The 12,364-nt window shown below is 37.0% G+C and overlaps 1 protein-coding gene across 3 annotated transcripts in view; it reads left to right on the forward strand.

Annotated features, from left to right (window-relative positions):
- Positions 1–2,771: 2,771 nt before the first annotated feature.
- The window catches only part of LOC123682554 (putative inorganic phosphate cotransporter), a 28,766-nt gene continuing 19,173 nt past the window's right edge, over positions 2,772–12,364 (forward strand). The window contains exon 1 of one of the 3 annotated variants that reach the window (XM_045621209.1): positions 2,772–2,927. In XM_045621209.1, the coding sequence (XP_045477165.1) occupies positions 2,888–2,927 (40 nt within the window). In that variant the 5' untranslated portion in view covers positions 2,772–2,887. Of the gene's footprint in view, positions 2,928–6,883; positions 7,076–12,364 lie in introns of those variants that run through there. The other 2 variants (XM_045621210.1, XM_045621211.1) reach the window with 2 other exon arrangements.

Raw genomic sequence — 12,364 nt, forward strand, 5'->3', positions numbered from 1 at the left:
AAATACAAAAGGTAATTCGAAATGATGAGAGTTAAACTACTTATAATGGCGATAAAAAAATTTACGAATGACAATAGAATATTAGAATATAACGTATTGAATTGATATTTAATGAGAATTAATATAACAGTTATTGAACAAATTAATATAACAGTGGTTTAACACAGGAATCATTCAATCAATGACAGAAAAACTATACATTACTGAATTTCGATATGTAGCCAACTGCCAACTAAGGCGTTGTGTGGCACGAAGCATGTTCAACATAAAATTTTGCTTGAAATTGTTATTCTGAATACACATGCAAAATCTCAACATGATTTTGTCACTGAGATATTGAAGTTTTTCCGATATTATTGAATTTTCTCTGAACCTGGTGATGTGATCAACACCAAATTTTGCCTGGAGCTTGAATAATTATCTATGATAAAACAAGTGCAGAAGGCATTGATATTCTTCCACGAGTTCAAAATTTTGACTTCAATTAATTTCTCTTGGAATATACTAATTTTTTATATCAAAATGAAACCTCTTATTAGAAATCCTTCTTGAAAAAACGTACATATTTTCACATCAAATTTTATTATTCATTAGAGCGTCTACTAAGATACAAGATATAGTTTAGAAATACTGAAAATGTTCAACTTTTGAAAGGAATTTTAGATGCTAAGCTAATATTTCTAGTTCCCTTACCATTTCTGGGTAAATTTTCAGGGTCAACAAGCGTAAACAAAATCCGAATTGTCCATTTTGAGAAAGAATGTTGGATAGTAGCAAGGAATTCCTCTATGAAAAAAAAATTTACAATTCTGATTATCTGCTTGAAATATTTCAGATAATAGGAACAATGCACTTGTCATGACGGAATCTTTCTGTGAGACTTTGGCATGCAATTCGCATATACAGGATGATTCAAAAATGTGTACCGAGCTTTCTGAGGTTGAGAGTACAGGGTGGGCAAATTTCGATGTTTTAACACTACAACTTTTAAACCAGAGAAGATAAACAAAATCTGATACCCCATTCTCGATATCTTTTTCTGAGGAACTAACAAGGGTAGTATTCATTTTTGGCCACCTTCTTTTGTTCTCGAATTATAAGCGAAAATTGGAAAAATGGCGATATCGAAAAACATTTATATCCCCGGTAATACTGATGATAGAGCTCTGAAATTAAAACATTATACAGGCACTTTTTTACGTAGAATCCAGTGGCGTGCTTGTCTTTTCAAAAGGGTCTTTAATCACGAATATATATGACCCAAAGTTATGTTTTTTTGAGGAAGAACACTAGATCTTGTGCCCGTTTTTGAAAATTTAATTGTTTCTGATTTTAAAAATATATAACATCGTATGGTTATTGAAATAAATAACAAAAAATTGTCAAACACATTTTTTTACCTAAGAGTCTCAATATTTCTATGGTTTCAACTGTCGATGAGCACAGAAAAATTGAGCTTCCTATAAGAAGAGCAGTGTCCTTCCGTCAATCTAATTATGTTTTTCTATGCTTTTTACTAATTTCTACAAAATTCGAATCTAGATATATTTTATAAAAATACTTTCGAAAAGATGAATGAACTCGAAGAAAATTTCCTAGTTTCTTGAACACAGTCTCAAATATTCATCTATTGAATTCGGTGCGAAATATCAAGAAGATGTGTCGACTATGCACTGTGCAATTGTTGTCATTATTAGGTTAAGTATTATTTCTTGTTTGTTCCCTTCGTAATTAAATTGTTGAGTTCAATCATATATGCGTTGTTTCATATGCTATTTAAAATGGATTGGCACTTGTGCGTATTCATTCTGGAGACCTATGAAAATAATCTTCAGATACATCCATCTCATTACAACTCTTTCGATTGAAACATTCGATCTTGTGGATCTTTTCGTTATTTCCAAATCAAATTTTAGATAAATAATTTCTAAAATATATCTAGATTAAATTTTAGTAGAAATTGGTGAAAAGCATAAAAATAATCAGATTGACGGAAGGATACTGCTCTTCTTATAGAAAGCTCAATTTTTCTGGGACTTTCAGATAAAAAAGATTTTTGACCATTTTCAATCATTCACATTGATACAAACCATACGATGTTATATATTTTTGAAATCAGGGAAAATTAAGCTTTCAAAAAATGTAAATATAAATATAGTGTTCCCATTTAAAAATACATAACTTTGGGTCATAGCTTCGTAATTAAAGACCCTTTCGAAAATACAAGCACGCCACTGGATTCTACGCAAAAAATGCCTGTATAATATCATAATTTCATAGCTCTATCATCAGTATTAGCGGTGATATACCTGTTTTTCGAAATCGCCGTTTTTCCAATTTTCGCTTATAACTCGAAAACAAAAGAAGGTGGCCAAAAATGAATACTACCCTTGTTAGTTTCTCAGAAGAAGAGAGAATTGGGTATCAGATTTTGTCTTTCTCCTCTGGTTTAAAAGTTGTAGTGCTAAAACATCGAAATTTAGCCACCCCCCAGAAAGCTCAGAATATATTTTTGACTCACCCTGTAGATACAGTGCAATTTATGATGTGTTTCACCGTTTTTCAATTCGACACCGTATAGGTTCAATGGCGGTTAGAAAATCAACAAAACACCAGACAATATCCGATAGTGAGAGTCTACAACTTTATCACAGATACAAAGTTTTTTTTCAAGACTTCACATGGAGAGTCAACTAATTAGTTTTATCAATTGTAAGCTCATTCATTTCATTATTTAATTGTAATCTACGTTTCCACTCGACTAACGGAACTCACATATATATTAATTGAAGATGCTGATTATGAAGTCATTTATTAAATTCATATTCGTTGTCGATACAACAACTCAGTACTTTCTAAGTGTTCTTGACATTACGAGGATATCAATATGAAAAATACAAGTGCAGAAGAGAAATTCAGTTTCTCAAGTGAGTGTTTGATTTTGGATGTTTTGATGTATATTTCTATAAACATAATCATGTCATTCAAAAAACACTGTTGCGGTTCTGGGAATTCTTAGGAATAATAACAGCTGATGTCATCAAATCATAACCAGTAACCGTGTGACAGAAATCCTTCTAACATCTTAAACTCAATGGATTTTTAGTGACAATTTTCAAAACATCTTCTCTTTGAAAGTCTATTACAGATTGTTTTGGAAGAACTCAATTCAGAATATTAGACCCATTAAAAAAAATTGAACAATTCTATATTTGTTGAGTCAAATAATAGAAGAATAAATAAATGATTCATATTCCCTCATATTTTACAATTAGGTTTTTCCAGAATGAAAAGTACTTGTTTCCATATCAAAACCATTTATAGATGAAAAATGTGAAAAAAAATTCATGTGATTATTCATAGAAGAAGCAATACCAAAGTTTCCATCAGAGAACATTGTTGATACAGGCATATCTATTGCGTGTTACATTTTCTGCTCACTTATTTCATTGAAAACTCCACTTTCTTTTGAGATTCTTTATTGAAATACATCTTTCGATTAGATTATATGTCATTCAAACTCATTTCATCAGAACAATAGCTTTCCTTGCCCCTATTTTTGTAGTTTCCAATTTTTTTTCAGAAAAATTTCTAGATATGCTCACATCCAGTTTAATTCACTTCCACTCAGTCAATTGGAAACATTATAATTCTTGAAAAACTATTGAGATCTGAATATATACTGTCCAATTGCATTTAAGAACACATTGTTTCATGATTTAAAGTATTTTCGAAGCGAAATAAATAAATTATACAATATTTGAAGCATACCAACCCGATCGATAGAACTCAATAATATGTTGTAGCATAACGAAACAATTTTTTTTTGCTAAATTTTATCAATAATTAATTTTTCGGCAACCATCCGGGAAGTGCTCACTTCCCGGACGCTTTTTCTCTGAGAAAGTAGCATTTCCCGGCCTAGTCCGGAAAGTACGTACTTCCCGGACTAGGCCGGAAAAGAATCATAGAATCCATAGCAACCGAGATAACGGCTGACAGTTCATATGAAATAAGTTGTCAAAAATTTGCATGTTTTTTTATCGCAATCGCAATAAAATATGGAAAGCAGCAACGATAGTGTTATTTTACATGGTTTCCGAAAAAATATTGTACGCAACACGCCCGAAATAGTTATTTATAATACAAGTGCAGAAGGCATTGATATTCTTCCACGAGTTCAAAATTCAAAAACGAGCCACGAAGTGGCGAGTTTTGGAATGAACGAGTGGTAGAATGAGCCTTCTGTACGAGTATCATACATTATTTTCTCTAATTCATTGCATTTTCATTGAAATTAATGAAATATTTCCATAAATATAATTAAGTGATTTTTGCATTGAAAAATCTTGGTTGGCAGAACTGATTTCTTTGAGGCAAATTGATGAATTGACAGATAAATCCGTGGCGGAAAGTTTGGAGCACCAACATAGAATAATAAAATATAACCATGAAAACTGTGCGTTTCTGATATATTCTCGCACGATTTTGTTCTACAAGATGTGGAAGAATGAACGGAATAACCACAGAATTAGAGAAATGGTTTTTTTGGACTCACAGACTTCCAGGACTCGCTTACGCTCGTCCTGGAATTTTGTCTATTCGTCCAAAAAAACCCTATTTTCCGGACTTGTTACGTGAATTACTATTTTCATAATTTTTACATTATGTGGAATGGTCATGGAATCAAAAAAAAAAACACATTGATATGAGATTAATGAACTGTCAAATTCACACTAACTTTTGGACGACTTATGTTTTTTCATGGGGCTCAGTTGGAAAGTTCTCTCATATATAATTGTCTTGAGCACTCCTTCTCTCAACAGAAAGCTCAATTTATTTTGTCACAAAGTGTGTAATTTTCGAATATTCAGCCGGGAGTGATCTCAAACTATAAGGTTTGACTCGCAGATGATGAATCCGTTGTCAGATTCGATTCTGCCCGGCCGTATACATACACAATCTATTTCTCAACCAGAACCTAAGACCCAACATTTTCGTGACTATGAAACCAATGAAGTTAACATTTTGGATAGGTATTCATATGAAATAACAATCTCGAACTCCATTCACAATATCGAGCTAATAATATCATCAAAACCATAGAAAATTCAAGAAGAACATTGGCAAACAAATACCAATATTTCCGTGATTACAAATCCGTTCGGGTTGATATTCAGCGTATATACAGAGTGTTTCATAAACAATGCAAACAAATTCAGGGCATTGTTTTCTGGGTTTTTTGGGGTCGAAAAGGTCCTCAAGGCATTTATTTGAAATGCTTCATTTCAATTTGTTTCAAATAAATAATAAATTCCTCGATATTTTCGAAACGGTTGGGATCTTTGAACCAGATGTGATAGAAATGAATAAAGCAATAAGGTGATTATTAGTATGCCAGTTCCGTTTTCCAAAAGCATAATAAATCCTGATATTCTCTAACAAATTAAAAAAAATAATAACTGCGTTTTTTTTGGTAGGATACAACTTTGTTAAAAAAAATATCTAAAACCGTTTGTTATTCAAAAAAATATAGTGTATTAATCGAATTTAATAGCATCAAAAAGTTTCTCAAATTATCAGAATTGTTGGTAATGGCCCCCTCCATATCAAACCAGTCAATTTGTGTTTTTCACGGTAAATTTTTGGGGTAGCTTTGATTCTTCGATTCTATATATTTTTGGGGTGGTGAATCTGAACATAAGGTTCGAAAAAAAGGTGAAATCTTTTATTTTTGAGCGTTTTCTGCACATAACTCGGAAAATATCAATTTTTCCTGAATAATACGAACTTAACAAGAGAAATTCGTTTGGAATTTTAAATACTTGAATTTTGTATGGGTTGGTCATAAAAGAAAAATTGATATTTTTCGAGTTATATGCAAAAAACTGCTAAAAAAATGAACTTTTTTAACTTTACGTATTTTTCAATGTTTCGTCATGAAATTTTTGGGGAAAAACTCAATCGGATTCAGCACCTCAAAAGTCTTCTCAATCCATTTCGACAATATCGAGGAATTTGTTATATTTTTAGAAAACATGTAACATTCTTCATCTTGAAAACAGTATTAAACATTTTCTTTCTTTTCAATATTTTTCTATAGATACCTATGATTTATTTCAGAAAGAGATAAAAGGACAAAGACGCATTGAATGAAACATCATAATAACAATTAACAATTTCGCAATCAACAATATATCTCGCAATATATTGATTTCAGGTGGTTTATCCGATATTTTTTTCAAAGTCTTTGTTCTATCTTATCATAATCACTATAGAGCTATACCTTATACCAATAAATAATAAATTTTTTCTTTATTCTTTAGAATAATTACTGATCAATATCAATGATTCAATACTCTGCTTTCGATACTTGTTTATATCAATAAGATACAGCAAACTGTTTCGAAATTGGAATAACCTAAAAAATTATCCTGTTACATGAATTAAATTATGTTGATCCACAGGAAGAAGAAAACGAAATGTTTACAAAATAAAGTTTGCTTCATAACTTTCGTTCCAATTTTTTCTGTAAACACTCCAAATGACGCAAATTGGGCCAGTCCTAATTTCGAGATCTATATATTTTAATAGCAATAGAACTTTGCATCATTCCAGTTATCTTTTATTCGCATTTCTTGATAAATACTGGTGAAATATCATGTCCATGACCTTGTCTTGTATCCGAGGGTAATTTTTTTAGTGATCGACTTCATATATTAAACATTTTTCAAACTTGTTTCTCAGCAAGTATGTCTAGTACAGGATTAAATAGGTCATATATAAGTCTGTTGTCATTTTCACAAATGAATGTTGTAGTGCGGATAGACTTAGAGTACAGTGATTTAATTTCCAACGGTATATTAGTTTCGTTTTTTAATCGAGCAAATTAATTTGAATTCCATTCTCTTCATTCTGAAAAAAAATCAATATGAAGTGAATCAGGTGAAAATCGAGTAATATCATAAACTGTAGGAATTCTTTGAAACGTTAGTTAGCGTTGTACATAAATCGTCAGTTGTCTACTTGGTCGTTTTCATTAGTAGGCTGTGTAAGGAGGAAAGAATCACATAAGGTAACTTAAATAATGGGAATAGGAAATATACTTACAGCTCATGAATTGATAGCATCGCTTCAATGTAGTCGAAGAAGGATTTTGGCAATGAAAATCCTTAGACGGTGTCATATATCAGCACCTTGTCATATAAAATATCTTATTAGCCTGTTTGTGGCAAGGAGTCAAATAAATTATTTGGAATCTCAGTGACGAGCCTCTTTGTATTACGCATCACAGACATGAGGAGTCATTGAAATATGTTTTTTTATTTTTTCTTAGAGAAAACTACTGGAATCATTATCAATCTTATACTTAATGTATACTCTTTAGAAAAAGTTTCATCCGCTACTCAATCAGTCCATCAGAACCTGATACCGAGATGGCAACATCAGTGCCATACCTCTTTTTTCTCGTTAGTAACAAGCTTCAAAATATGCTGGTCATAATTTCGGAAAATAGATTTGAGTCTTGATCGAGATATACAGGGTGTCCCGTAAAGACCACGTCAAACCGAGGGAGAATGTAGATCAAAGGATAACCCACCTGTTATGACAAAATTCCCATTATAAAAGTCTTACCGTTTTCGAGATATTTTTTTTTTTAATAATGAATTTTTGCCTCTTTCAATAGTTTTGTCTTTAGCTTAGGGTTGGTACAATTTTACACCTTTTTGGTTAATTTTTTTAGTGAAATATTACTGAAGAATGATTTTAACATTTACATTAAGAACATCCTCCGAACATTTTAAAGGGGGGCTGTTAGAAATATTTTTATGGAAAATTTTGGTAGTGGATTCTTCAAATGTACTGAACTACTGCTGCACATTACACCAATAAATTGTTTATTTTATAGTGATTTCAAAAAGGTATCACACAAATCATCTGTTATTCAAAAAAAAAGATATAGCAGTTTTTATTCAAATGGGTACGTTTCTGATAAAATTAAGTTTGTCAATTCTGTTAAGAAATCTTCGATGTTGCATTACCTAGTGAACAATGGTAATTGTTTACGTGCGAAAATATTATTCGCATAATTATTCACCTCAACGAAAATTATTCCTCACATGCAAGGTGCAGCTGTACACCGGTCATTATTATTATTATTATTTTCAAACAAAAAAAAATATCTCGAAAACGGTAAGACTTTTATAATGGGAATTTTGTCATAGCAGGTGGGTTATTTTGATCTACATTCTCCCTCGATTTGACCTTATTATTATTATTATTTGAACTGGGGTCGTTTTGCTTCGGTGAGCCTTCCGGGAACTGCGACCATGCAGATCTTTTGTTCACTACCCTACTCATTCATAGAAACCCAGGGAGGTCGTCAACGACGTTAATAAAATTGACAACCTCCCTAGGGGCCTTGGCCATTACCTCTCTGGTATCCAGGACCGGCTTGCCCATGTGAATGGTTCTTAGGCCAGCCAGCTCTGGACACTTGCATATCAAGTGTTCAGAAGTTTCTACTTCCGATCCACAGAGCCTGCAAATCTCGTCTGCTGACTTACCCATACGGTACAAATGATGTTTGTACCGACAGTGCCCCGTCAGCAGTCCCACCATCACCCGAAGCTCCGCTCGTGACAGCTTCAGGAGTTTTCTGGTGTAAGTAGGTGAAATCTTCACGAATTTCTTTGCCTGAGCAAGTCTAGGAGTGTTAGTCCAGTGGATTGTCCTACTGTTCAACTCCCATAGCTGGACCGCAGCTTTGTATTGGTCTTTTCCTATCCCACAGAAAGGCTCAGGTCCAGCAGGTCTTAGCCTAGATGCACTTTTTGCAAGCTCGTCCGCTCTCTCATTTCCTTCAACACCACAGTGCCCTGGTACCCATAGTAGAGTCACCTTGTTTCCTCTGGCCAGTTGCTTTATGGTGTTACGGCACTCCCAAGTCAGCAGAGACCCCTGACAGCACGATTCCAGGGATCTCAGCGTGGCTTGGCTGTCCGTAGTGATGTAGATATGCGCCCCTTTGAGGTTCATTTTGAGACACTCCTGGGCGCATACATAAACAGCCATTATCTCGGCTTGTAGAATCGAGGGCTCACTTCCCAGGGCTTTAGAGATCCTCAGTCTAGGTCCATATATCCCAATGCCGGTGCCCTTCTCTGTTTTTGATCCATCTGTAAACCATATGGATGACTTTTTGTCTAGACGATTTATGAAACTTATTGCACTATGACGGTCATTTATAACCGTTTCAAAGGGCGTTTCAAAATCGTAGGTGGTTGGCATAATATCTGATGGTTTTGCGAGGAGGTTTGAATCTAGTTGATTCAGTATCCTCATATGTCCAACCCAGTTCCCAGGAAGGAGCTTTCCATTATGGGAAATCCTTATTGCTTCGAGCAGGCTACATTTCCTTACATGTAGGTGTAAGGGAGGCAAGTCTAGTATGACCTCCAGCGCTGCCGTAGAAGCTGTGCGCATAGCTCTTGTGACACCAATGCACGCCAGCCTTTGCATTTTCTGCAACCTGATGCGTGTGGTGACCTCCTCGGTTTTTGTCCACCATGCTAGAGATGCATAGGTGACAATAGGGCGTACCACCGCTGTGTATAACCACAGTACCATTTTCGGTTTCACTCCCCATGTCTTTCCAAAGAGTCTTTTGCATGCCCACATAGCCGCCGTGGCTCTGGAAAGAGTCTTATCTATATGTTTCCCCCAGTTCAGTTTACTGTCCAGGGTAACACCTAGATATTTACACTCACTAGAGAAGTGCAGAGTCTGACCATTTAAGACCAGAGCTCTGAGGTCGAGATTCCTTCTTCTAGTGAACGGGATTATTGATGTTTTCGAGGGGTTGACAGTAAGCCCCTCTTCCCCGCACCAATTTTCAATAGTTTTGAGAGCAAGTTGCATTCGGCTACTTATTGGGCCCACATGCTTGCCTCTAACCGTCACCACTATGTCGTCGGCGTAAGCCTGGACGTTAAATCCGCCTGTTGTAAGCCTCTCCAGGAGGCCATCCATGACCAAGCTCCACAGCAGGGGTGATAGAACCCCTCCCTGAGGGCATCCCCTGCACGTCAGCACAGTCACTTCGGTTTCTCCCAGATAGGCTGTAACGGTTCGTCCTTTCAACATAGCTGATATCCACTTAACAGTGGAGGGTTCTATCCCTTTCCTTTTGGCTGCATTGCATATGGAGGTATGTAGGGTATTGTCAAAGGCCCCTCCGATATCACCGAACATTGCAAGCAGAATCTCCTTTGCGTTGAGGGTGCCTTCCACCTCTCTAAGAAGATGATGAAGGGCGTCTACAGTAGATCTACCCGCCCTATAAGCAAACTGTTTGCTGTGGAGTTTTACACTGCCTCGTATGTTGTTGTCAATTATTTTCTCCATGGTCTTCAGGAGAAAGGAGGTGAGGCATATGGGTCGATAGGATTTAGGCTCTGGGGAGCCTTTTCGACCCTCTTTGGGTATGAATACTACCCTCGCCTCCCTCCATGATTTCGGGATATAGCCCCTTGTAAAACTGGCCTTGAAGAGCTCAGTTATCGGGGCTATAAGTACTTCAACACCTTTCTGAAGCATGGCTGGAAAAATACCATCCATGCCTGCTGATTTGAAGGGCTGAAAGCTCTTTATCGCCCATTCAATTCTTTCTGGTGTGAATAGTCTACCAGCTTTCTGAGAATCCCACCTGGTGGGGTTGTATACTTCCCCAGCGGGGGCCCCATCTTCACTGGTAATCTGCCTGGAGCCAGGAAAGTGAGTCTCTAGTAGAGCTCTTAGGCTCTCTTGAGGATCATTCGTGAATTCCCCACATGGCTTCTTTATTTGGCCAATTGGGTTTGAGTGATCCTTAGATAGTACCTTTTGAAGTCTAGCTGCTGGGGCCGTTTTATCTATTCCCTCACAGAAGCTTCTCCAGGACTGCCTTTTGGCTTTCCTGACCTCTTTGTTGTAGTTGGTCAGGGCTAGTCTGTAGGCATTCCAGCTGCCTTCTCGCTTAGCCTTATTGAAGGCTTTTCTAGCAATTTTCTTGAGGTTTTCAAGATGATTGTTCCACCAGGGGACGTCTCTGGAGATCGTTTTCTTCCTGAGTGGACAACTGTTTTCAAATGCCCTCTTCAGACATGATGTGAAGTGAGCAGAGGCGTTCTCCAGATCCTCATTGGAGCTGATGTTGTATTTCAGGCCCTTCAGATCAGAACTCATGTGGGCTATGTAAAGTTCCCAGTCTGTCTTCCTGGGTATCCTGCACTCAACATCAGCTGAAGAAGTTGCTTCAACGTTGAATTCTATTGCCATATGGTCTGACATGGATGGCTCTTCTGAGACCCTCCAGTTCTTGACCATCCCCGCAATAAAAGGTGTCACCAGTGTAAGGTCAATTACTTCCCTTCTGATCGCATTCATGAAGGTTGGACTATTACCCACATTTACTATCTCTATGTTAGTAGAAAATAGAAAGTCAAGTAAATCCTCACCTCTATGATTTATATCTGTGCTGCCCCATACTTTGTGGTGTGCGTTCGCATCGCAGCCCAGAATAAGTTGTTTCTTCTCTATGCGGCACCATTCGATGAGGCGTTGTACTTCCTCCGGTGGTGGGCTGATGGCGTCTCCTGGAAAATATCCTGAGGCGATAACAAGCTGCCTCTTGATGTTCTCAGTTCGCACCTCAACCAATGCCGCAGCAAGATCCCTTGTCAGGAACTCTGTAAGTGGAAGACAGGTTAGTCCCCTTCTGAGTATTATTAGGGCTCTTGGACTTACTGCCTTATCGCAGTATATCATCTGATATACTTTGTTTGGTAGGCCTCTTACTTGGCCTCCATTGATCCAGGGCTCTTGTATCAGCCCTATGTCAACATGCCTTCTAGATGTTCTCCAGCATAAGGCACTAGAGGCTGCCTTCGAGTGCTGGAGGTTTATCTGAAGGCATGTCAGACATCTACTCCTTATGAGGTAGGTTGTCCGCTAGGCTTTTCGGAAGGGACCGCCGGTTTTTCTCCGTCGGACCCCCCCTTATCACGCCCTTGCGGATCAGCCCTCCCCCCAGAGCTGGTGGTCAGTTTTATGGCCTCTTCATTTCCTGGAGGCTTCACCACCTTCTTCTTTACCTCCCCTTTGGGCCTTTTCGACGCCGGACCAGAGGTTGGGGCCTGAGAAGCTCCTCTCCTCTCGGCCATTGTCTTTGGTCCCTTAAGGCGGAGATTTGTTTGGCCGAAAAAGTAATTTATCTGCCAATTCTTTGCTCTAAGTCTCTCGACCGATGTTCTATCAGCCGAGATGACAATCTCGAGCATGGGTCCTGATGGTCCCCTCCGAAGGACTCTCCAGCTGGAGGTTT

The sequence above is a fragment of the Harmonia axyridis genome, chromosome 6 (assembly GCF_914767665.1).
Source record: "Harmonia axyridis chromosome 6, icHarAxyr1.1, whole genome shotgun sequence".
NCBI classification, from domain to species: Eukaryota; Metazoa; Arthropoda; class Insecta; order Coleoptera; family Coccinellidae; genus Harmonia; species Harmonia axyridis.